At 35.8% G+C, this 27,438-nt stretch overlaps 1 protein-coding gene across 2 annotated transcripts in view; it reads right to left on the bottom strand.

Annotated features, from left to right (window-relative positions):
• PDS5A (PDS5 cohesin associated factor A) overlaps window positions 1–27,438 on the bottom strand; it is a 121,407-nt gene that overhangs the window by 25,355 nt on the left and 68,614 nt on the right. For both annotated transcript variants that reach the window (XM_065907581.1, XM_065907582.1), the window contains exons 13-26: window positions 27,179–27,292; window positions 25,169–25,250; window positions 23,897–23,945; window positions 23,531–23,670; window positions 19,987–20,102; window positions 14,789–14,894; window positions 12,954–13,114; window positions 9,759–9,882; window positions 8,829–8,987; window positions 6,794–6,862; window positions 5,542–5,678; window positions 2,257–2,380; window positions 1,848–2,052; window positions 1,206–1,320 (exon numbers count right to left, since the gene is read on the bottom strand). In XM_065907581.1, the coding sequence (XP_065763653.1) occupies window positions 1,206–1,320; window positions 1,848–2,052; window positions 2,257–2,380; window positions 5,542–5,678; window positions 6,794–6,862; window positions 8,829–8,987; window positions 9,759–9,882; window positions 12,954–13,114; window positions 14,789–14,894; window positions 19,987–20,102; window positions 23,531–23,670; window positions 23,897–23,945; window positions 25,169–25,250; window positions 27,179–27,292 (1,701 nt within the window). The remainder of the gene's footprint in view (window positions 1–1,205; window positions 1,321–1,847; window positions 2,053–2,256; window positions 2,381–5,541; window positions 5,679–6,793; window positions 6,863–8,828; window positions 8,988–9,758; window positions 9,883–12,953; window positions 13,115–14,788; window positions 14,895–19,986; window positions 20,103–23,530; window positions 23,671–23,896; window positions 23,946–25,168; window positions 25,251–27,178; window positions 27,293–27,438) is intronic.

Consider the following 27,438-nt stretch of genomic DNA (forward strand, 5'->3'; position numbering starts at 1 on the left):
AAGATATTCAAAAGCATTGCATACTAAGCAGAATCAAAAAGTATGTGCCAGTGATTTCAGTTCTAACTCGAATGACTTCAGTGCTCTTCCCACATCATTATTGCCTCTCTTAAGTCTAGCCTTTTTCCACGTGATGGCCTTGCAACTAAAATAGGGCTCAAAGTTTCCTTAACACAGACCTAGTGTTCTAGACAAACATATACACTACTTTTTTTGCTTTATCAGAGTGCTTTCTGGGAAATCCCCAATTAAAAAAAAAAGATTTGCAAATAAAATATATTTATAAAATAAACAGAATTACCTATTTCATATTCTCTATTTTACGTATAAGGCAACTGAGGCAGAGAAGCTCAGACAAGTATAAAGCTTTTACTCACATAGCTGGGACTAGAACCTATGTCTCCTGAAAGAGCTACAGGAGGTAGAGATAAATGTTGATTACCACACGACTTAGTGACTGAACAACAACCTCAAATAAGATCAGAACTAAAAGGCGTCATGTCACATATAGAAAATCATAGTATTTTAAATACAAGCTGGAGGAACCAACTTAAAGGTACAAAGCGAAAGCAGAGCAAAGGCAAAGTAAACACTGCTTTAAAGTTTCCTAGAGGCCATTTGTAGATAATTCTAGACCACCCTGTACTTGTTTACTCCCCATGCATCAATATACAAAGTTCTATTTTACATAAAAACACTTAAGTATTTTGCAATTGTTTACTTGCCTGTCTCTCCACCAGAGACAAACCTCTCTGTGACTGGTGTAACATATCTAATTTTGTATTACCATAGTCCTGCCACAGAGTATCTTTTATGTGTGTGCATACTTTTGAGGCATCTTTTGAGGTTGAAAGTGTAGCTTTACAGAGAGAAATTTTCCCTACATGGCTTTCACATGGATTTCTAAATGATCAAACTGATGTAGCTAAAGCCCATTTTAATACAAACAGTAAAAATAACATAAAAACCAAGTCAGTCTATGTCAAAGACTCAGCCAAAGTTAACTGCAAACAATAGCAAACAAACAAAACCACCAAAGAGAACTTATCAGACAGAAACAATTTTGTAAGATGAAACTTACAATTTACAATAAAAGAAAGCCATAAGAAATTTTTATTCTAATGGGGACAGTTAACAAAAAAATTTAGCCTTTTTTAAAAAGTAAAAATATTTTAAAAAATTCTTTAAAAATCAACATGACTTACTCTTTAATATCACGAAGCTGATCAACATCTTGTGACCTTGTGAAGTCTGGATCATGAGCTAGCAGGTGAATCATGTAAGGGACTACGTACTCAGGCAAGAGTGATAACAGCTTCTCTAGAGTGAAAACATTATTATCAACAACAGTAATAAGAGCTTTTAAAAAATCTCTCCCTAATTTAAGGTTTTAACCACTTCAGTTAACATTTTTCCCTCAGTTATTCCCTCAGTTATATCATCTGGATGATACTGAAATACTTTTCTCAATTTTGAAGGCTACTAAAGACAAAGGATAATTTAAGATTGAGTCCCTGGCAAAGCTGGGGACTTTACTCTCCAGCATCAGAGCAACGTGTTCAAATCAAGCCACGCTGCTCATCCTATAAGATAAAATGCAGTTCTTCCTTTTACGTGTTATAAACAGGACTCAGAAACTAAAATCTTAGATTTTACTTACATCTTAACTGCAACAGCAACATTCTATAAAAGTCCCAGTGTTATACACTGTTGGCCTGGCCATCGTATGGAAAAACGTGAATGAGCTTATTGGCCAAGCCGATACAACAGAAATAGAAGAAAACCCCCCACAAATGGCCGCGCCGACGGCATGTGTCTGCAGAGCGAGCTCTCTGAAAGCCGCTCACCGGTAGCCATGGGGTTCTGTTTAATGTACTCCCTGCGGATGCCGATGTTTTTCAGCAAACACTGCCGCGCATGCGCCCTCCTCTCCTTCACCGGGTCCTTGGCGCACAAGGCAAAGATGGCCATGTACTCCAGTGGGAGCAGCAACTTCACAAGCGCCTTGTGCAGCTTCTGGGCAAAAATCTGCCTCACTTGGTAGCACTCGTCCTGCAGCGGCACAAAACCACAACTACTTAAAAATATTCGTACTTTTAAAATCATTAACAAAAACCCCTGTTTAGTTTTTTAAAAACTGGCAAACATTTACATCCACAGAGTAAATGGATACTTAATCTGTATTAAGTAAATAATCTGTATTAATAAGTTTAAAGTTGAAGGCCAAGTAAATGACAAAGTAAGACTGTTACTTACATTAATAACAAGTGCACAGAGCTGAAACTGTTCTGGGGTTATAATTTCATGGTAACAAGGTTCCTGAGCAAGCTTCATTATGGCACTACCAGCAGCTAATCGCAAGCGAGACATATCAGATTTACTATAAACAAACAAGAAAGAAATAAACATTTCCTATAACCATTATCATTCATAAAGCGCTTCGATCCCTTTTTGACTGTTAAGGTCTTTAGCATAATTTATACTTTAACTGACATAATGTACAAATATGAGAAAGATCCTTTGAGTCCTTGAACTCAACAGAGGGAAAAAGGCTCAAATCATTGTGACTATCTGATATTACATTTATCTGCCTTCATCAAAAATTTTTTATTTACTTATTTTGTTCAGGTATAGCTGATTTATTATATTAATTTCAGATGTACAACATAGCGATTCAAAATTTTTATAGATCACACTCCACGCAGCTATAAACTCGTGGCCGCGTTCCCCGTGGTGCCAACGCGCCCCGGCAGCGTCTCTTCTGTGTAGCGCTTTGTGCCTTTAACCCCCACCCGGCTCCTCCCCACACCGTGTCCCCAGCGGCAGCCGCTAGTTTGCTTTCTATATGTGAGTCTCTTTGTCATATTCACTAGTTTTATGTTTTAGATTCCACATGTAAGTGATAACATACAATATGATATTTGACTTATTTCACTAAGCATAATACTCTCTAGGTCCATTCATGTTGTATCAAATGGCAAAATTTCATTCTTTTTAATGGCTGCCTTCATTTTTACTTAACATTTTAGCTTAGATCCTCTACTATAAGGAACTCTGCTTTCACTTACAATAGCACCAACTGCAACACGAGCAAGAACCATTTACATTAGGAACTGTATTTCTCATTTTAAGAGGCATTCACATGTATCAAAGAAACCTTGATACTAAAAACTGAGAAACTAAAATTCACATATTTAAAATCTGTTTCCCGCAATTTTAAAGTGCATACACGTATTTTACACAGGGGCTTCCTTGGTGGCTAAGATGGTGAAGAATCCGCCTGCAATGCAGGAGACCTGAGTCTGGTCTGTGGGTTGGGAATATCCTGGGGAGGAGGGCATGGCAACCCACTCCAGTACTCTTGCCTAGAGAATCCCAAGGACAAGGAGCCTGGTGGGCTACAGCCCATGGAGGTGCAGAGAGTCGGACACGACTGAGCGACTAAGCACACACACACATTTACACAGACGTGACAGGAGTCAATCTCAAGCCTAGACATGGCTGATGAAATAGAAGGGCTATGAATTAGGAAGTGATCTGCACCCTAAAGGAGGCGGCATCAGACAAACATCTAAAAGGAAAGAATATGGAGGTGAGAGCCAGTGTCTCTCGGGTATAGTCTCTGAGGCAGACTTTCTTTTCCAATAGGAAGTTTTCCAAGGGAATCTAGAAAGCCCAGGAACCCCCACTCCCCACCCAGTCAACTTTAACTACCTAAATAGCAAAACGTGACACTGATGTGATGAAAGGACAATCTCCTTACTTCAACTGCTAAATGGAACATAACATAGCTTTAATATTTTAAAGACTTCAAAAAATGTGGAAAGCTGCCCTAAATCCATAAGGGACTATTATTTACCACACAAGAGGAGAAAACAGGGCACTCTTGGACCCCATGGCCATCAAAGTGAGCACTGGTAACAATGAAGGACTCTCAAACGGTTTCGGAGGCAAATGATTCAGGAATTTAAAAACATTACTAATGCTACTATCTGGGTACGTTACTCTGGAAGATGGGGAAACTGAGGCTTGGAAAATTGACTTATGCAAGTTTATACAACTAGTAAATGGAGCAGGGAGTTGTGTAAGTTTCTGATTCCACAGTCCAAGCTAAACTATGGGATACATAATGTCTAATTAAGATCTGCCTAATATTTCATAATATGCATGTTCCACAATTGATCATTCTCCTATCTTTTGCGATGAAAAAAAAAACACTGGAAAGAACATGTTAGTATGTATATTTTTATATGATTCTTTTAATTTCATGAACATAAAAATAAAGTCAAAGAATAATATTAATATTTTTAAAGACTCAGAAACAAAACGCCAAACTGTCCTGCCAAGACTATGCCCATTTATGTTCACAGGAGTAATGAGGGAAACCGTTTTCCCTGATCCCACAGAGTAATGATTGCTTAAAAAATTTCTTTTTGATGATTTGATAGACAAGAGGTTCCACTTAAGTTAAAATTGTATTTATTGTATTTAGCGATGTCAAACATTTTTTTAAAGATAAGCTGGCAAAATATACTCTTCATGTTTATTGGGGACCCTACCTGTTTATCACTGATTTGTAAGAGCTCATTATTAAGCCTTCGCTACGCACTGCACATGGTTTCCCCAAATTTAAAACTTGCTGTCCCCTACTCTTCAATTTGTTCACGCAAAGCTGCTCTTGGCTTATAATAAAAATAATTTTTGATTGTTTTCTCCAGATTATCAAAGCATTCAGCATCTCTACTGAATGTAATTGTGCGTTTCCTATCTCCTCCAATAGAACGCATATTCCTTAGAGGAAGAAATTATTGTACGTTTAAAAGGTTTGGCAGTACCTGGCATGACAGTGTTCAACAAATACTGAAAGCATAAATGAATAGTTAAGTCTATCTCTAACTCAAATGTTAAAGAATGCATCACAAGTAGAATTTTTCAGTTATTTCACATGAAAACCAGTAAATGGAAAATTTGACTTTTATTTTCATCTTAAAAGGTACATAAGAAGAAACGGTGATTTCACAAGATTTGAAGACTGAACGTGTAGAAATGGAAACAATTTTTTTTGGGCATTTGCAGAACCTTGTACAGTCTTCTGCAAACCACCAAGAGGGTGCAACTCTTTCTTCTTTGAATCTACACTGAAATTTTTATTCCTTTCATGACACCAAAACACTATGCTTGTTCAATCACTATACTTACAGGGTAAGTTGCTTAAAGGCAGGAACTGAATTTTATCTGTTTTTACTGCAATGCTTTTCATAGTGTTTGACAAATATTCAACAAAAATTTGTTTAATTGATCAAATGTTGAAGCTAACTGTAACACTGCTATAATGATTATGACTACAAATTTACTGGAAAAAGGTCAGTCTTGAGAAATGAAAATACACCATTATTGAGATACAAACCCGAAGTAAGTACATAATTTAAAAACAAAACATATAGTGTAATTATAACAGCTAATATTAAGTAAATAATTCTTATGTAAGCTCTACCAACATCTTGAAGCTAAAAAAAAACTGGAAAGGAAGAAGAACCTCACCTGATCCTCTTCTGCTCTGTCAGGTCGCCCTCACTAACCAACATTGCTGATAATAACCGAAGAGTTGAATTGGCAGATTTAGACTGGTTGTTTTTCATACCCAACAGCCATCTTACCAGAAGTTTAATTGCCTGTACCTATAAAATATTAACATGCTAAAAAAAGAAATCAACTTAAAATTCCACTTAAAGGGAAGACTTATGTTAATTAGATTAGTGAGATTACTTAACTGCCAGCAGACATGTTTTATTAAATAAGTCTGTAGGATAATAATATTGAGAACTAATACTTACTCTGTTTATGCCAGGTGCTTTACCCAGATTTGTACATGTATTATTTTATTTAATCTCCCAAACAACTCTGTGAGGGAGATATTCTTATTTCTAATAAATAACGCAACTTAAGACACATTACTATGATAGATAGCTTGCCCAGGCTCTGGCTTCTGAATTCAGATTTTTCACACCTGGACACTTGCTTTTCAAATCATTTAAAAATACTGATATGTTTTTAAAAAACAACTAAACTACACAGATTGTAGTAGTTAAAAATAACTAGGTAGACTTTAATATTTCTTGTAGTACTGAAGAACTATTTTGATCAAAAAACCCAGGAGATTTTGTAATTATTTGTAGTCGTAATTGCTTGGAGCCGTATACTCAAGACTGTTATGAAATGTATGCAAGAACTAGCTAAAGGATGCAGATATCATTTACTACATTTATTTACTGACAACCTGGAAAAAGGAACTGATGGAATAAATGATGCCTATGAAGCTATTCAAGGTGAGACAGATCACCAAATAAGATGATAAAGAGGTTTTGTTTTGAATCCCAAGACTACCACTTTAAAAACTAGCTTTACTGAGGGATAATTTACATCTATCAAAAGTTACCAATATGATGACAGTCATCTGTTTCTGTCAAATAAATATTCATATGCCTGTAGATAAAAAGTGGTAATGAGGCTAGACCTGAGGTGCTTCTGACATCAATATTCTACAATCTCTATGTAAAACAGCCTCACTGAAATCATTTCAGCAAGACAGGAAGGTCTACAAAACAAGCTGACACATATCTATATGTAACCAACCTTAACAACAACTGTAATTTGAGAAACACACAACTTTTGGTTTAAAAATAAAGCACCTTATTTAAAATGCTTTTTACGTGTTAGGTTTTTTTTTTTTAAAGGATATCTATAAATGTTCATTATTTCAGTATAACAGTCATCAAGTTCTACTCAATTTTACCTTTGCTAGTACTTCAGGGGAAACCTCTTCATCTGGAGACCACAATTTTCCATTCTTCTCACCTGTTGACTACAGACAATTGAATAAATTTAACTTTTAGAAAAAAAATTTTAAATTCTGCTCATTAAGGCTTTCATGGCTGAACAACACTGTGCTCTGGGAACCCCACGAGAAAGCCACCGGACAGGGGCTGGGAAAGAAGAACCAAGCTAGGGGCTAAACTTCCTGACTTTGCAACTAACTTACGAATCTACAGTAACCAAGACAGCATGCGTGGTACTGACGTAAGTACGGACACACAGACCAAGAGAATGAAACAGAAAACCCTCACATACATCTTCAACTGATTTTAAACAAGAGTGCTAACACCAATTATTGGGAAAACAACAGTCTCCTCAACTAATGGTGCTGGCAAAACCAGATATAGCCATCAGCAAAGGAATGAGGCTGAACTGTTATATATGAAAATTATATTGAAAAATGGATCAAAGATCTTACAACTAAAAAACTCTCATAAGGTACAGGGGAAAATCTTTCTATTCTTGGATTCAGTATATAAATATTCAGAATATATAAAGAATTTTTACAACTCAACAACAACAAACTATTCAATTCAAAGTGGGCAAAAGACTACAATATTCAAATAAGATATACAAACAGCCAATAAGCACATTAAAAAAAATCACTAGCCATTAGGGACACAAACCAAAACCGTAAGATATTACTTTGCAACTACCAGGATGACTATGATCAAAAAGCCAAATAAAGAATAAGTGTTAGCCAAGATGTATAGAAAATGGAAGGTTTGTGTATGGCTGCTGGGAATATAAAATGGTATAGACACTGTGGAAAAATGTTCAGCAGTCCCTCAAAAAGGTTACCATAGAATGATCATGTGATCCAGCAATTTCACTCTTAGGCATATATCCCCCAAATCTGAAAACAGGGACTCAAATGTTCATGTCAGCATTATTCACAACAGTCAAAGGGTAGAAAACACCCAAGTATATATCAATAGATGAATAAACAAAGTGTAGGTTAAACATACAATGGAATATTATTGTGGCACAAAATGAAGTTCTGATACATACTATAACATAGATAAATCTTAAAACCATTATATTGAGAGAAATAAGCCAGATGCAAAAGGATAAATGTTGTATGAGAAGAAGGTATCTAGAATAAGCAAATTCATAAACCAGGCAAGTAGAATAAATGTTACCAGAGGTTGGCGGGGAGGAGGTAACGGGGAGTTACTCGTTAATGGATGTAGAGTTTCTCTCTGAAATGACAAAGTTCTGAAAACAGGTAGTGGCAGTGGTTACACGACAATGTGGATGTACATGTTAGGTGGTGTCTTGAACCACTGTGGAGATTTACCTGGCCTTCCTGGGTTATCCCTTGTGTACATGGGTGTATACATATGTTATCAAACTTGTTTGTTTTTAATAAAATGAAAAACCAGTAAGAACATGGGTGTATATAATGTAAGTAAATGGAGTAAAATGGCAAAGTTTATATGATGTATATTTTACTACATAAAAAAAACAGAACCATCTTAAAATAGAATTTATGAACAAGCCAGCCACCATCTAAGAAGTGTCAAATTTCACATCTGTTGCCAGTCTTGTCTATCAGTAGCACAGAGGACAATATGAAGCTGTGGAGTAGGAACTGAGGCTCAGGCCCTGCCCTTGCAGCCTTCACTACTATTTTCAAGTGGAGGGAGGATAACGAGGAAGGAATGAACTGGCAAGTATTTTTTTCTGAGTTTGAACACTGAGGGTTCTGTTTTTTACTTCATGCTTCATCTATCTCATGTTCTCAATTTTTTCTTGAAGAAAAATTCTAGTAATAGCTATACAGCAAGATGTTATTTATTTATTTATTTTAGCAAGATTTATTTCAAGTAACAAATAACAAATAAAAAAAGTAAGAGAATCATACACAGAGAAAAGCAGACGTGTTGTTTCCGTGACAAATAAAGATGTAAACAGTCTTAATCTTATGATTCTAAATTTAATGAGACACTTACCCTGTCATTCATTAGCAGATCTTTAACGATAAAATTTGCTACTACAGATTTCATTGGGGAAGCAAACTGATCTGGTGCTAACATAGAAATGTGGCCCAATGAAACTAACGGAGTTATAAGTTGTTCTGGTACATCAGCATTCAGACTCCTACTGAGTGGCTATAAAAATAAAACAGAAATTACTAGCTTGTTTTACAGATATTTAGACATTGTACAGAATAGCGTACATTCCCGAGTCCTCCCGAATTTACTGTGCCCAAAAAAAATCTGTTCTAGAGATGATTAAAAGTCACTTCAGTCATATTAGACACTTGATTCTTGTTTCACCTATTGAGATTTAATAAGATTGAAACAATTTTAAAAAAAGGAAAGAGTAAAACCCACATAAAGTAAAAATAAGAAAATTCTCCCATGGTCAAATCAGCCTTATTTTTAAGTCAGTTATGTTGGTGGGTTTCTTGTCCTGTGGGAACATTTAAAATGACCATGGATCATAATATTTAAGTCCACTGGGTTCTGTTCATATTGTATTCAGTTTATGACAATAGGAATACCTTTCCAGTAGCAGAATCAGGCAAAGGATCATACATAAGGAAAGGCAAACAAAACTAATTTTCAAGTAGGGTTGTTAGGTCCATAATAGCTTCTCAAGCTAAATGGACCACTGAGCCAATAAAGCTAAAATTAAGTAAAATAATGTAACACAAAATACATAAAACGTCCTTCAATGTGTAGTATTTGAACATATAGTCTGATCTAAAGGCAGGGAATATCTAAAGTACTGAATAAAATAGAGTCCCTGCTCCCATGGAATTTATATTTTAGAGTGAGACTAAAGAGCCTAAAAAAAAAGTGACTTTTTAGCTTCATCAGACCACAGAGAATAAAAATAAAAATCAACAAAAACACATCATATGTAATTAAATATACCTCAAAAATCTGTGCAAGCTGGACTTCTTTATTTGTGAATATGGCATGTATACAGTGAACAGCCTGTTTTGCTTGGTGTGGAGTACCTCTCTTTGCCTTCTGATGTAAAATGGGAATTAAGGTCCTGAAAAAAAAAAAAAAAATCAGTTTATTTTAAAAAAGCCCATAAACCACCAGTAGTTCTTTTGGTTGTCTCCTACTTCATGAGTAACTATTTGGAGGTATGCTTGAAGAAAGCTTCTCTTCTAAACTACCTGATCTATAAAAAGATTTAAAGCCCCTTTCCCCATCCTCAAGTACAATATAAGAAATGCAATGCCTCTAGAATAAAAGGGCTACTCCAGGAAACAATTTTCTTTTCAATTTAAGCTACCTCATAGGTATGGAGAGATAAACAAGCCACTTTTAATTTATAATCTAAAATTGCCCATGCCATATTTTCACATGTCTTCTAAGAAAATACTCCTAAATTTTCCACCTCCCTCTCACAATCCTCTTCAGTTGTTTTAAAGCAGTCATGGGGAAAAATGTAGCAAAAGGCAAAATTTCATTAAAAAACAGACAAGAAAGTACCAGTGAGAGAAAGTATGCAAATAAAGTATGGCATGTTTCTATCAAAATACAAAAAAATTGGCATATACATCAAATGGATAAGACAAAACATTCATATAAAATATACATCAAAATGTTAAGTGACTCGCTTCGTTTATAGTTTCTAAAGTTTCAGCTTTTTATAATGAACTTATTTTTTTTTACATCAAAAGAAAATCTGTAAGCCAAACAAAAATTTAATAAAGACACTTGCTATACATCTGTTGCAATACTACTACTTTATAGATTATAAGGTCAATGATAGCAAATCAAGTGCAACAGTGACAAAGTGTCACACTGTAACAGCGGTCCTCAACCTTTCTGGCACAGGGGACCAGTCTGTGGAAGACAATTTTTACCACGGATAAGGAGGGGAAGATGCTTTCAGGATGATTCTCATAAGAAGCACACACACGTGCAGTTCACAGAAGGGTTTGTGCTTCTATGAGAATCTAAAGGTGCCGCTGATCTCACAGGAGGTAGAGCTCAGGTGGTAACACGAGCAGCTCTAAACACAGATGAAACTTTGCTTGCTCCCCTGCTGCTCACCTCCTGCTGTGTACTGATCTATGGAATCAGTGCTGATCTGTGGCCTGGGGGCTGGGGACCCTTGTCTTATAATAATGGAAGGCTAGATATTAACGGCAATACTCTAAACCTTTATGCACCTCAATCAATAAACTGGAACATATGCTAGTCAGTGTGAAGTCTACCGTGAAATTTATGAATGTGCCATATTTGTCTCCATACGGTTTAAAATAATGAAAAGGATTTTCATGCATAAATATCAATATATTCCTTGACTGAGCACTGTTGGAAGTCTTTCTTTCAAATTCATTTACCAAGGTAACAGTTCTTATAAATAAGACCAGTTAGTAACAAAAGAAGATAGAGTTTTGATCAAACTGTCGTTAAATACATTATTAATCCTTAGCCTAATGAAAGGATGATGCATGGGCCAACTTTAACCTGTCTCCTTGCTCTGCTAGTGTGCTATAGTCCAGTTACACCACCAGGGCTGTCACTGAGGTCTGCAGTGCTGTGCTTCTCTGCTTTTTCAATAATCCCTCCTTCCTTCCCGAGTAGTCTTAAGAAAAGCTATGACAAATCTAGACAGCATATTAAAAAGCAGAGAAATCACTGCCGACAAAGGTCTGCTATAGTCAAAGCTATGGTTTTTCCAGTAGTCATGTATGGATATGAGAGTTGGACCATAAAAAAGGCTGAGTGCTGAAGAACTGATGCTTCTGAATTGTGGTGCTGGAGAAGACTCTTGAAAGTCCCTTGGACAGAAGATCAAACCAGTCAATCCTGAAGGAAATCAACTGTGAATATTCATTGCAAGAACTGATGCTGAAGCTGAAGCTCCAATACTCTGACCAACTGATACGCAGAGCCGAATCATTGGAAAAGACCCTGATGCTGGGAAAGACTGAGGGTAGGAGAAGGGGGTGACAGAGGATGAGATGGTTGGATGGCATCATCGACTCAGTGAACATGAGTTTGAGCAAACTCTGGGAGATAATGAAGGACAGGGAAGCCTGGTGTGCTGCAGTTCATGGCGTCACGAAGAGTCAGACACCACTTACTGACTGAACAACAAGTCTTAAGAACAAGAGGTTTTATTCCTCATGTCCAAAGTTACCTGTTCTACTGTTCCTTCTGGGATAGAATTCTTTTAAGTACGTCCTTTACCTTAAAAAAAGTATAGATTTTCCCACCTTGTAAAACTCACAATAACTTTAGCCCACTGTGTCAATCATTTTTTCTATAATGTACAAAGATAATCATTTCTAGAGTATAAACTCCTTGACAGCAGGGACTGACAGTGGTAATCTTTTATATTAGCCACTACAGTGCTGATGATGAAAAGGATATACAATAAATGTTGAATTATTTCTCAAATTAAACTATTAGCTCACAAATCCAATAAAAACTTAAGGAGTCATGAATTCTCGTTCTATTAATATATCATGAGGAAAAATGGGTTTGATTTGAATTTACCTGAAACTATTTACATAAATACCTTGAACATCTGATTATAACAGCTATCAGCAATGTGCTCTTCCTCTAAAAGACATCTCCCCTATCTTAAGTCTAAATCACACTCTCAGCACAAATTCTGATCCTAAGGCAACCTCTTAAAGCTGCCAAAGTAAAAATACCAAAACGTACTTCATTCTTATGAGGAGAGGGGAGGTAATCTAGAGAGATAAAAGAACCGTGACCAACAACTAAGCAACTAATGAACATTTCATTAAGAATCTTGATTATACAATTCTTGAGTGAGATATGAAGGCAGTACCTACTGAATTTGGAGTTGGAGAAAAATAAATAAATTAGAAAGATATATTAATCCTAAATTCTGTGGTAACTTTTGATAATTAATATTTTAAAATAAAAATTTTAGGTTGTTCCTCTGCCCATATTCGAATGGTAGAGGAGATAAGTCAGACAGAGAAAAGATGAAAACAGAGGATACAGAAAAGCAGCTTCTAAATAAAAGTCATCTTTCCTCCTCCATATCTTCCTAAGGGAAACAATGACCCTCAGATTCCCACACCTGGAAAGCTCTGGTGTTTATCATTAGAAAAGCATACTCACGATCGTATTTGGGGTAGGTCTGTTTCTATTTTGTGGCCTGTATTTCTAAAAATCTGTATGGCAGCTTCTGCTACCTTGTCATCCTCCATCCTGAGGCATTGTAACAGGGACTCGTATGTCTCTGCAGAGTGGAACGAGGTAGGGTGTGTGAAAGACAGAACCTAGAGGGACAGATACAATGCTTTAAGTACAGACAGTGGTTTTAATCCATTAAAAGAACTGTTTCTACTACAAATAAAATTTTAAATTATGAGCTGCATATGCTACAATACAATAAAGACTGTATCTTATGGTCTCCCTTGAGGTGAGTCGTGGCTAACAATTCTTGATCTACAGCCCTTGTCCTGTTTTCTTCTTTACCTCTTGGTCTATTCTGATACTGGGACTGTGGGAAATGTGGCTCCTTTTTCATGGGAGTGATAGATGTGAACAAAATGCTAACACTAGGCTTTATTTCACTGGCAAAAGATACCCTATAAGGAAATATTTTAAGTGAAATCCATCACAAAAAATTTACTCCTAAGTAGTCATTATTAGAAAATTTTAACCACGATTACAAACATATAAATAATTGTTCCCTTTATTTATTAAGACATTAGTTTTAGGCTATCCTTAAGGAATTTCCAGCAAGTTAGAGATAATGTGTCTACAAAGTTTACACTTCCATGAAGCAGAAACAATTTAGTCAGCATGACACATGGAATAAGGCCTCAAAGAAAAATAAGGAGGTAGGGGAATGGAGTATGTAGCCCTCATTAACTTATTATATAAGCATTTTTTAAATGGGTTATAAAGTGGAGAGAGTGTCTCATTTGGTAGGGTTCAGAGTGATAATATTTACTTATGAGGTTTTAAACATTCAGAGAAAAATGAGGATTTAAATTTGAAAAGCTGAATCAACCTATTAAAAGTGTTTGCCTTAAAGATGATTTTCCTCTGTTTAAAAAAATTTTATGTCCACAATCTGGAACCAATCTTGTCTTCCACCACTCCTCAAAGCAATATTCTAACTACTCAGGCTACGTTAACAATCCCTAAAACATGCCCCAAATTATTCTCTTTGATGACGCTGCACTACCCCTCTAGATTAAATTATGTCTCTTACTAATTGTTCAATTCTCTGAACTCTTCGGCATCTGTTTACCAATAGTTTAAAAAAAAAAAAAAAAATCCCAATCAGATAGATGATGTCTTATAGTAATTCCTGTGAGCAATCCTACTAACCAATATGCAGGTTATTTGAAAGGTAAGACTAAATCATTTAGCACATACTGTTATAAGTATAGCAGGCATGCACATGATGAATGAAACAGCAAAACTCCAAAAATATTATTCTATAATGTAAAATAATTACATTAGTATAATTCAGAAAACATGTTATTTTTATAAAGTGTTGTATTACAAATTTTAATCTTTTGAGTAACTTCCAATGAAATAAAGCCTGACCCTTGCATATCTTTAAGGTGATTCATATTGTAACTGCAGAATACATATGGAATCTAGAAAAATGGTACTGACGAGCCTAGTAGAGAACAGACTTGTGAGCACAGCTGGAGAAGTTGAGGGTGGGAGAGATTGAGAAAGTGGTACTGACAAATATACACTATCAGGTGTAAAACAGTTAGTGGGATGTTGCTGAATAACACAGGGAGCCCACTCAGCCTGGAGCTCCATGATGACCTACAGGGGAGGGGCGTGGAGAGGGGAGGAAGGCTCGGGAGGGGAATGATATATATATATATAAAATTATGAATGATTTGCACTGTTGTACGGCAGAAACCAACACAAAATAGTAAAGCAATTTCCCACCAATTAAAAAACTGTTTCAAAAATACCTTAAGAAGTTCAAGTCCTGAACGAATAGCTGTATCTGGACTTACACCCTCCTCTTCGTCATCTGCTGTCCCTTCTATTGATTTATTCATCAGTTTTACCAGTGCACTATTAGAATAAGACAATCTAAATTAGTAACACTACTAGATTAGTAACTGTATCTTAATTGCATTGTAGTAGACATATACAGACTCTATTAAACATCAAATTAATATTTTCTGGAAGAAAAAGTTATTTTGTGATTTTTTTAAACTTTCCTCTCTACAAGACAAATGAGCTTGTTTTTAGCTTATCCTCCCCATCCATGTACAACAGTAATTCTAATGAAACGCAACAAAACTGTCAAATGTACTGGAAATATGTACTTTTACATATAAGCAATGCAATATTCATATCCATAAACAGAGATCATTTGCAATTTCAAGAAAAACATTAGGATGGCAGTTGCTAAATGGACAAATGAGAACTCACTCAAAACAAAAAACAAATAGTAAACACATAAATGAAAAAACAAAAAACAAACCACATAAATGAGCAAAGGCATTGAATTAACCACATAATTAATTTATTGAATCACTAATTCCACTCCTAGAGATTTACAGCAAAGAAATTGAAAGCAATTCACGAGAAGCACTGTGCTCTCTCTATATATCCACACACAAAAACAACAATTAAAAAGTATTAAATGTTCAACATTATTAGTTTTTCAAATACAGCTAACCACCACAAACTAGAAATTACGTGGTCAACAGGATACTATTTTAAGTTAAAACAAAGATGATCTTTGTTCTTGAGATTTCATTTCCTCAATAGTGATGTCCCAGTACAGGCAAACATTCAACGAACCTAGCTTTCAGCTCAAGACAAACCCCTCCCCATCAGGTGTGTGCGCTCAGCTGTGTCCAGTTTCCATTAGGAGTCACTCCTTACTCACCTCCAACTCCTTCAGCCCTAAGCATCCGCTAATCTACTTTGTGTTGCTATATGTATTTGCCTATTCTGAATACTTCATATAAATGGAGTTCTCAAGGTTCAACTTCCCCTGGGTCAGGAAGGTACTCTGGAGGAGGAAACAGTAACCCACTCCAGCGGGCTACACTCCACGGGGTCACAAAGAGTTGGACATGACTGACCACAGGCACACACATATGGTACCTCTACGCTTAACTTTTGGAGGAACTGTCAAATTGCTTTCAAAAGCACCTCCAACATTTTACACCCATCAGCAATACATGAAGGTTACAATTTTTCTACATTCTTGCCAACTCAACTTTTTGACCATGGCCATTCTAGTGGGTATAAATAAAGTGGTGAATCACTGTAGCGATATATACATAAAACAACTGCCATCGCCACAAAAATCTACCTTGCAAATCTGTGGTTCTCTTTTTCTACTCTGGCAATAACTGATCAACTTTCTGCCACTAGAATTTTACCTTTTATAAAACTTTATACATTTTGTGTCTGACAACTTCTATGTGATATAATGCTTTTGAGACTCCTCCATGTTGTTGCATAGGATCAGTGTATTTTGTATAGTTCTTCTGTGTATTCTTGCCATCTCTTCTTCATATCTTCTGCTTCTGTTAGGTCCATACCATTTCTGTCCTTTATTGAGCCCATCTTTATGAAATGTTCCCTAGGTATTTCTAACTTTCTTGAAGAGATCTCTAGTCTTGCCTATTCTATTGTTTTCCTCTATTTCTTTGCACTAATCATTGAGGAAGGCTTTCTTATCTCTCCTTGTTATTCTTTGGAACTCTGCATTCAAATGGGAATATCTTTCCTTTTCTCCTTTGCTTTTCGCTTCGCTTCTTTTCACAGCTATTTGTAAGGCCTCTGGAGACAGCCATTTTGCTTTTTTGCATTCTTTTTCTTAGGGATCGTCTTGATCCCTGTCTCCTGTACAGTGTCACAAACCTCCATCCATAGTTCATCAGGCACTCTGCCTATCAGATCTAGTCCCTTAAATCTATTTCTCACTTTCACTGTATGATCATAAGGGATATGATTTAGGTCATAACAGAATGGTCCAGTGGTTTTCTCTACTTTCTTCACATTAAATCTGAATTTGGCAATAAGGAGTTCATGATCTCAGCCACAGTCAGCTCCCAGTCTTGTTTTTGCTGACTATATAGAGCTTCTCCTTTGGCTGCAAAGAATATAATCAATCTGGTTTTGGTGTTGACCATCTGGTGATGTCCATGTGCAGAATCTTCTCTTGTGCTGTTGGAAGAGGGTGTTTGCTATGACCAGTGCGTTCTCTTTGCAAAACTCTATTAGCCTTTCCCTGCTTCATTCTGTACTCCAAGGAAATATTTGCCTGTTACTTCAGGTGTTTCTTGACTTCCTACTTTTGCATTCCAGTCCCCTCTAATGATAAGGACATCTTTTTTGGGGGTTACTTCTAGAAGGTCTTGTATAGAACCATTCAATTTCAGCTTCTTCAGCATTACTAGTTGGGGCATAGAGTTGGATTCCTGCAATACTGACTGGTTTGCCTTGGAAATGAACAGAGATCATTCTGTCATTTTTGAGACTGCATCCAAGGACTGCATTTTGGAGTCTTTTGTTGACTATGATGGCTACCCCATTTCTTCTAAGGGATTCTTACCCACAGTAGTAGATATAATGGTCATCTGAGTTAAATTCACCCATTCCAGTCCATTTTAGTTTGCGGATTGCTAAAATGTCAAATGTTCACTCTTGTCATCTCCTGTTCGACCACTTCCAACTTGCCTTGATTCACGGACCTAACATGGACAGGAACATTCCAGGTTCCTATGCAACATTGCTCTTTACAGCATCAGAACTTGCTTCCATCACCAGTCTCATTCACAACTGGGTGTTGTTTTTGCTTTGGCTCCATCTCTTCATTCTTTCTGGAGTTATTTCTCTACTGATCTCCAATAGCACTTTGGGCACCTACCGACCTGGGGAGTTCATCTTTCAGTGTCCTATCTTTTTGCCTTTTTCATGGGGTTCTCAAGGCAAGAATACTGAAGTGGTTTGCCATTCCCTTCTCCAGTGGACCACATTCTGTCAGACCTCTCCACCATGACCCATCCATCTTGGGTGGCCCCACATGGCATGACTCACAGTTTCACTGAGTTAGACAAGGCTGTGGTCCATGTGATTAGACTGGTTAGTTTTCTGTGATTATGGTTTTCAGTCTGTCTGCCCTCTGATGGAGAAGGAAGCTTATGGAAGCTTCCTGACTGGAGAGACTGAGGGGGAAACTGGGTCTCATTCTGGTGGGCGGGGGCCATGCTTAGTAAGTCTTTAATCCAATTTTCTGTTGTTCCCTCCCTGCTAATACCTGGGGCCAAACTATGGTGGAGGTAATGAAGACAAAGGTGACCTTCTTTAAAAGATTGCAGGCATGCACTACATACTATACTCAGTGCCCTCAAACCCTGCAGCAGGCCACCACCCACCCGCGCCTCTGCTGGTGACTCCTGGACACACAGGCAAGTCCAGAACAGTCTCCTGTGGGGTCACTGCTCCTTCCTCCTGGATCCTGGTGCACAAGGTTCTGTCTGTGTCTCCCAAGAGTCTATTCCCCAGCCTTGTGTAAGTTCTGGCAGCTCTGTGGTGGGGTTAATGGTGACCTCCTCCAAGAGGGCCTGTGCCATACCCAAGTCTGTTGCACCCAGAGCCCCCGTCCCTGCGGCAGACCACTGCTGACCCAGACCTCCACAGGAGATGCTCAGACACAGTTCTGTCTCAGTCTCTGTGAGGGTCCTGGGTCCAGGTGCACACAAGGTTTGTTTGAGCCCTCTGAGCATCTCTGGCGGGAGTGGGGTTTGATTCTAAATGCGAATTTGCCCCTCCTACCATCTTGCTGGGGCTGCTCCTTTGCCATTGGATGTGGGGTATCTCTATTAAAAACTAATAGCAAAATACCTTTTGCTATTACCCAGCTGTAAAAAACCACCGGGTTTTTCTCAGAACCTTAGCTTTCTTATTTGCTAATAAAATTAAAGGATAAAATCTTAGTTAAAAAAACAAAGGGCCAACAAACATCACCATTACAGATTGAACTGAATACCCTAAATTCATGTGTCCATCGTAACCTCCAGGACACCTCCGAATGTGACTGGACTTGGAAATAGACGAGATTTTAATTATTTAATGAGATAACTAAGCTAAACTAAGGTCAGATGGTTGGGCCATAATCCCAAATTGCTGTTTTCTCATGTGAAGAGGCGGTCAGGGCACAGACTTTTGTGTGAAGAGAGCAAAGAGGAGGTTATCTGCATGCCATGGAGAGGCTCCAGGAGAAATCAAACTTGATCTTGGGCTGCTACTCTCCAGAATGTGAGAATACAAATTTCTGTTGTTTAAGCCACACAGTCTGTGGTTTTTGCCACGGCAGCCCTAGCAAACTAATATAATTGGCATTTTAATATAACCAAACAGTGAGTCATGTACTAGTAATGGCTAGAACCAGGTCTCCTAATTCAAAGAAAAGAGAATCAATAAATGCTAGTTAGTAACCCAAAATGGAAAGATTTATAGCTGATGAGCTGGAAAAATGATTAGTACAAGGTAAAAGTATTCTCAGAAGTTTACAACTGAAAATCATTAGGAATAAGTGAAACGTATGAAATTACGGGAACAATTAATCAAAGACAATAAATGTCAATGTTTGTGATGCTAGTCTGCTTATTTTTTACACATTACTAATTTTCACACTCATCCACAAGGAGATGTTATAGCCTTATTAAAGTTAAAAATAAAAACTAAATTAGAGCCAAAAGTTGGTAAGAGACGTGTTTTGAAAGCAGATTGGTCTAATGGCAATCCTGTGCTGCTTTCATAACACTGTTCTGCTTTTCACACATCTCAAGTGAGCAGTGATGTAATGCATACAAAAACACTGTATGCGGCCATGAAAAGGGTTAAGAAAACTCAAAGGCTGATGATAGCTATAGATTTTCTTATGTTCCAGGTTTTCTTTAATGAGAACATATAAGCTAAAAATAAACATAAGATTTCTTTTTTTAAAATAAATAAAAAGCAATGAAACAAACCAACAATCAGAAAAGGAGCCTGTCTTTCTTTCGACTTGAATGATACATGATATAGGTTCCCTGTATACCATTTTCAGGTCTCCTCGCGGACCCCGAATTTAAACTCACAACACTGTGGCTTCAAATTATATTTTATTTATGAATGAATATAACCCCTAGTTTACCTGATGGCTTCTGAATCAATGTGCACAGGTGCAATTCTTTCCAACAGAAATTTGACCATCTCTAGAAAAGGATTTGTTGGCTGCTTAGGATTGGCAAGTTTCCGGGCTATTTCTCTCTATAGGAAGGAAAAGAGTTTTACTCTAAGTATCATCCTTTCACGTTTTTCACATAAAAATGATCCCAGGCATCAAAAGCATTTAAGGATTCAGTACCATCAGATGTAAAAAAAGAAAAAAAACAATCTTTCTCTGCTTTATACCCTGACTAAAATGATATACTCATTAGGCAAGCACCAGAAAATCTAGCCGTAGAGGAAAAAAGGGGGAAAACATGGTATGCTTTACGCCTTTTCTCTCATACTTCTCTCATGAAATTACTACATAGCAGACAATCCTAAATGCTCTATATTTTTACAACTGATATGCATTTATTTATTTAATGGCTGCACCAGGTCTTAGTTGCAGCATGCGGGATCTAGTTCCCCGGCCAGGGATCAAATCTGGGCCTCTGCACTGGGAGTTAAAACTCTTAACCACTGGACCACTAGGGAAGTCCCTTTAGTCTCCGCTTTTGAAAAAATTAAAACAATTTATACTGTCATGGGCATGTTTCAATGGTTTACTTCATAGTTTGAAAAAACTTTTCTTTCGGTCAACAATTATCTTTTTTTTTAAAGAGAAGACTTATAAGTGTATAGTTTTTCAGTTCTGGAAGATCATACTTGAGTTAAAAAATGGTGACATTATATCAAAGAGCTCCTGCAAAAGAAAAGATATTGCTGAAACTCTCTAAAGAATATAAGGACTTAATGATTTTAAGAGACCGAATCCTCCAAAGACAACGTTAAATTTACAATGTGCTGGGTACTAGAGAAAGAAATTTACATTAATAACAAGGCTTTTCATTGATTATCTCTGATGAATAAGTGGAAATGTTAGTTGAGAAGATAAAGCACATTAAAAGTGCTTTCCAAACTATAAAGCAATATAGCAAATAACAGTCACTCTATTTATTAGTTTTTTCATGAAAAACAAAAAATTTAAGGATATGTGTCCAAGGGGATAAAGGAAACAAATTTCTGTTGTAGTTTCAGTGATTTAAAAATAATTAATTAATTAATTTGGCTTTGCTGGGTCTTAGTTGCAGCATTTGGGATCTAGTTCCCCAAGAAGGGAATGAACCCAGGCCCCCCTGCATTGGCAGCAAGGAGTCTCAGCCACTGGATCACCTGGGAAGTCCCTCAGTGACATGTTGACACAAATTAATTATAAAGGTCATATTAAATTAGATAGCATCCGTGTTTGCTATTAGAGTGTAAAAATCCAAAGGACTGAGATTCTGAAGAAAATGTATTAGTCACTAGGAAGTGCTTGATTCGTTTTCCAAGTAGTAATTAACCAAGCAAAATTCCAGCATTGGAGAAGACAAATATTTTAGTCAGTGCTCAGGTCCTTATACACTTTGCTCTATACTGCAAATACACACTTAAAATTAACTTTGTACTATCTTTTGAAATCAGACTTACTTTGTGCAAGTCTCCCCAAAGAGGGGATTTTCCTCCCACTTGGTATAAAATCTACTTGCTTTAACATAAGATAAAGTCAGTGATTGTCTAACAACAACTATATCATTGGAAAATTGCTAGCAAACTATATAGTCTGTATTAAAAAATGGAAGAACTAGGCATTAGAAAAGAACTATGGTATTACATATAAGTATAGGAAAAATAAAGGAAATGCTAACAGGAAAAAGAGTAAATCACATTTAAGCACAGTGATAGGACTATATAAAATATACCAATGTATATAAATAATAATATATTTAAATAATTCTTCAAACAATATTTTATGTACACAATAATTAGGTAATCTCTCATAACAATTATAAGTGTATCTGTCATAATCATAAGTGTAAGCTTATACTGGGGATAAGCAACAAGCCAAATTAGTATGTGGCAAGTAGGCAGCAACAAATAAACAGTTTCCTTTACATGTTCAAAGAAAAAAGACTTCCCACATCTCTATTCTCCTGCATCCTACAATCAATTCACCCTGAGATGTTTTCCTTACATCTGTTTTTCATATACTTTCTGGATTTGGAAGCTCTTAGATATATCTGTTCTGACAAATAGCAGAAATCATATTACTATCACTTTTCAAACTCAGAGTCCTATTTTTCTCAGACCAAAAAGTACCACTTGATTATTTATTCTTTTTTTTTATTATTATTTATTCTTAAGATTTGTATTTCTTGAGCAGTACTCAGTTTGTATGGGTTCTTGCAAATGATGAAATATAGAGAAAGAACACTGTCATGGGTCTATTAAGATCTGGACTCTACCTGAAGTTCAGTCACTAGCTATGAAACACTGGATGAGAAACTTCACCTCTTTAAAATGTAATCTTTATCTGTAAAATGAAGTGGTTAAACCAATTATCTCTATGGTATTTTTCAAGCCATTTCATTCTATGATCCAATTATATTAGTAGATGCCCAGCAGAACACAGTATTCTGGAACTGGAATTCTAAATACGAAAGAAGTAAATGAAACCTTTAAATGTTGTCAGCAAACCATCCCATTCAGAAGTGCAACGATAAGGTATTTTGGGCACTTGTCACATTCACATCCCTAGGTACAGTGGAAGAATCCACTGCTCTCTTCCCTAAACTGGCTTCCTCCCACCTCTTCCTAATTACTACTCTTTTAAGATCCACTTAAAGATCCTATGTGCCTACCAGACTGAGGAAAAAAAAAAACATATTCCATGCTCTCAAATGACTTTGTATATACATCTGTTTACAGTCCTTATCCCTAATCACATATTTAAATAAATACAAATTTATTATTATTTAAATCGTAAAGGGCAGTCTGGAACCATGTATTAGGCAGGATACCTATATCCCTATCTATCTATATCCTCTTAACAACACTGTGAGGTTGTTAGCATTTAGAGATGAAAAAAATGAGTCTCAAAAATACTAAACAACTTGCTAAAGGTCACACCAGTAGTAAATGGTAAAAATGAAATTAGAAACTGTCTCATAAAATGGTAAATAAATGAATGAATTTATCCTTGGGTATTGTCAACAATTGGTTTTCTATAAAATAGCCTAAAAATAGAATGAAGACAAAAGCCTAAACAGGAATTACCTTCTCTATAAATGTGTATATGGCAACTTAACTATTGCTGATATACTGACAAGGGTTTTTCCCATGCCGATACATGGGAGAATACACACCTACACACAAGAAAATTCTTATTTATCTAATAAATGTCTACTAAATACAAAGCATTTTATCTTGCTCAATTCCTAGGACCAATCTCCCTGGCTTACTTTTCTAGTGTTTTTTCCTGGAATTTGACTGACTAGTGATAAGTAAAAAGAACTAAGTTGACCACAGATATACTCCTAGGTGATTCAGAGCTCACAATATTGTTACATTCACACAAATAAAATAATTTATGTAAAGCAGACTTTAATGAAATCTAAGTTTCTATAAGCAAAGCTAGGGGAACACATAGACAAGGATAATTTACTAACCACACAAACATCTGCCTGTTTGCATGAACAGGTTGGACTGATTAACAACTCCAACTGAGACCGCAGTTTCTCATCATCACCGAGAACTTGGTTAAATTTCTTCACAAAATCTTGTGCTTTCCCAGGATCAGGCAAATTCTCTAGAAGATTAAAAGAGAATCAATACTACAAAAGAAAAACTACTAAACTAAAACCAAGCTATCTTAAAAAATACTGCTGTCCTATCAAAAGATAGACTATATGGAACTTAAAAATAAAATTATTAAGGATTATTTTTTCTTACTAAATAAGTATTAAACTGATAGTTCCACTGGGTAAATTATTTGATGTCTCCTATATACCTACAGGGTAAATAAAAATACTCACTTGCTATGGTCATCAGTTTTCCAAACATAGCAGAACAGTTAGCTTCTGACTGAAATTTAAAACAAAAACAAATGATATCATATGTGCTAACAAAATTTCATTAAGAAAACCTATACTCAAAAAAAATAAAATAAAAGAAAAAGAAAACCTATACTCAGTATTGTACATTTTCTTAAGTTAAAAAAATCCATCATGATATACCCAGTAGGAAATGGCTTACCGTATCTACACCCCATGTAGATAACAAACAACCATGGAGTAAAAACTATTAAACTAGCACAAACAGAAGGAAAGGATATGCCAGCAGGAAGGTATTTTAAAAATTTTGAAAGTTATATAACTTTCATAGGGAAATTATCTTGTCAGAAAACAGAACAGAAAATAATGAAAACAATTATATCAAAATTACTGTGAAACTATACACCAAAGAAAATTAACTAAAAATGTGTAAAGTAGAAAAATTTTCTTTCTGAATAGTTCTACTAGCTATTCTGTGGCCCATTAATCAATCTATCACTTTCCTTCCTACTGCCCTTTCCTCCATTACAAGAGTACTATTTTATTAATGAATCTGTATGATCCCATGGACTTCCTGCTTTTGCTAAAGTTTTGTTGGATCACAATCATGCTCACAATCAATCTTTTATGAACTATCTGTGTTTCTGCACCACAGAGGCACAGTTAAGCAATTCCAGAGACTGTATGGTCATTTACCAAAAATAAAAAAAGACGACACTTGCTTTAGGCATCCATGGCCACTGAGGGGTCTCTGTGTATGGTTCCCTGGCTAAGTACACCTACTCTAGCAAATATGTTTAGAATTATTTAGAAGTAATAAGAGATTATTTATGTTTCTTTTTTCAACCTTCAGAAAATGCTGGGCAGTATTTCTTTATTAATTTGACTTTGGAATATTCAAAGGATTGATACCTGATTTGATACTGATGCTACAATGACAGACCAAAAGTCAAAGAGGAAAAAAATTTGACTTCTAATATAATTTTATATTGAGGTTTAATTCTAATTATTTGAAAATTGATAAACTATAAATTCTTAGTGTCAAAATACTTAATATACTAGAAAACACCATTTCTGTGCTCATGCTGAAAAATAAGCTTTTTAAAATATACATGTGAAATGCAAATTTATCTTGGATAACCACAGAAACTGACATTTGGAAAATAAAACACCTGAGATACCTTTTGCTTGCTTCATTATACAGAAAAATTGACAATGACTAAAACTGTGAATTTAAACAAATCACGAACTTACTGTAGGCTGCTTGTGCAAATCCAACAGTTCTCGTACATGACTTCTAAGCATGTTCTGACACTTCCACATTTCATTGAGAGCTCTGTAAATAAAGTTATAAATATGAAAGATGTACATAATATAACAATACTGGTAATTATTCAACTTTACTGCTTTTCTCACTGAATGGTGTAGATAACACCATTCTTCTACATCTACCTAAAATTTAAAGCTTCAGAAAATTTACTTATTAGGATTAAGATAGTTTGGTTTAAAATAGTAAATATAAGGCTTCTTATGAGAGAAATTATTTGAGAAGTTTTCAAGGATGAATAGGATCTTGCCAGGTAAACTGAAGGAATTCAAAGACATTCTAAGCAGAGGTAGACAGAAAGTTCTGCTACAAACAGAGAGAAAAGTGTCATTAAAGTTCATGGCACACACAGGGACATGAAAACAATTTATAGGCTTGGAGCACAGAATGTGAGTTGGGGAGCATAAGGAATCTGGAAATTACTACAGAAAAGGATCAGATTGTGAAAGGCCAGGCTAAGGGGGTATGCATAAAACAGTGCAGATGACTTCAAAAATGAATTTCTTAGAAATGATGTGGATTCAAAACATGCCAAATTTAAATTGAGTTTCTTTACTCTAGATTCTTCTCTTTCCTTGACAGTAGATTTTCTTCTCTTACAAACCCACTCTGTAATTTCAGGTGCTCAAATTAGTTTATTTCTGAGTACTCTTTGCCAAATATAAACAGAGATCAGGACCTCTGGCCCGGAATTTACTATCTAAAGTGAATATTATAAACTACTTGCAAATCCTTAAAATGATGGCTGATGTCTTCTAATAGGGTATGTTACTCTGTGGACTTTCTGCTGAAAACACATAATCTCAATCCAATGATGAGGAAACACTGAATGAACCCGAACTGAGAGAACACTCTATAAAATAACTGACCTACGCAACACTGTTCTGAGAATCGTCAAAGTCATAAAAGTTCAAGACAAACTGAGAAATGGTTCCAGATTTAAAAAGACTAGAGACGTGATAATTAAACATGCAACATGTAATCCCAGAAAGGGAACAAAAATCCATGAAGGACATTATTTGGACAATTGAGGAAATTTGAATAAACATTGGATTACACAATATTAAACCTCCTGACTTTCATAAAAGCACTCTAGTTATATAAAAGAATATTCTTGTAACTAAGGAATACCTATGTATTAGATGTAAAGGAATACAATGTCTGCAAATTACTATCTATGGATCAAAAGAAAATATGTATATAAAGTACATGCAAATGATAAAGCAAATGGTCAAAAATTAGGAATCTCACTAAATGGGATTTAAAAAGCTTTGTTACTATTTTTGAAACTTTTCTGTAAATTTGAAACTATATTAAATTAAAGGCAATATATATACACATAAATGTAATAGCGGAGGTTCTTACTCAGGAGAATCAGAATTTTCAATGAGAGGAGTCATTTACTTTTTTTAAAGCTTTATTAAAGTGGAATGCCCACAGATTCTAAGTGGCCTGGGATAGTTAAGATTTATGGTGCTGTCTGAACAAAATTATTAATAGTGCCTTCTTTCAATCTCAAAAATACCTGTAGAATAAATACATGTAGAATAAATCATACAGTTATTCCACACAGAAGTGATTTGGACATGCTCTCCTGACAAAGAACCAGTTCTTATTTCTTAGGCTGAGTATGGTAAACCTCCAATAATGTGATCTAGATCCCAGTCAACAGGTGCGTAACAGACAATTTTGACATAGGGACTTCTCTGAATTCCAGAAACCATATTGCTCAGTTGCCAAATATACCTATGCATATAGGAATATTTTTGCTTTTAACTTACTTGAATTTATATGATAAAAAAATTTTGCTATAAATATTTATCTGAGGTTCTTGATTCAACTAGAAGAAGCAATAACTCTATCAACAGCAGTTAATTAGAAATGATTAAGTAAATAACTGTATAAAATACTCAAGAATCATTTAGAAAGTAACTTACTTGACAGCATTTGGATCCAAACTAGCATATAAATAATACAAGCATTTCATTCTCTCTTCTGTTTCCAGGTTGTGGGGGACAAGATACTGAGCAAAGATTTTCTCTACCAATAGTCTATGAAGCAAACAAAGAGAAAAAGAACCAAGTAACAGAATTACTCTGTTTTTCAGAAGCAAAAGCCATTTGGTATTTTAACCACCCTGTGCAAAGACACCACACCGATGGTGATGCCAATGTGTGCAAGCAAATGGAACAGATCA

The sequence above is a fragment of the Muntiacus reevesi genome, chromosome 16 (assembly GCF_963930625.1).
Source record: "Muntiacus reevesi chromosome 16, mMunRee1.1, whole genome shotgun sequence".
NCBI classification, from domain to species: Eukaryota; Metazoa; Chordata; class Mammalia; order Artiodactyla; family Cervidae; genus Muntiacus; species Muntiacus reevesi.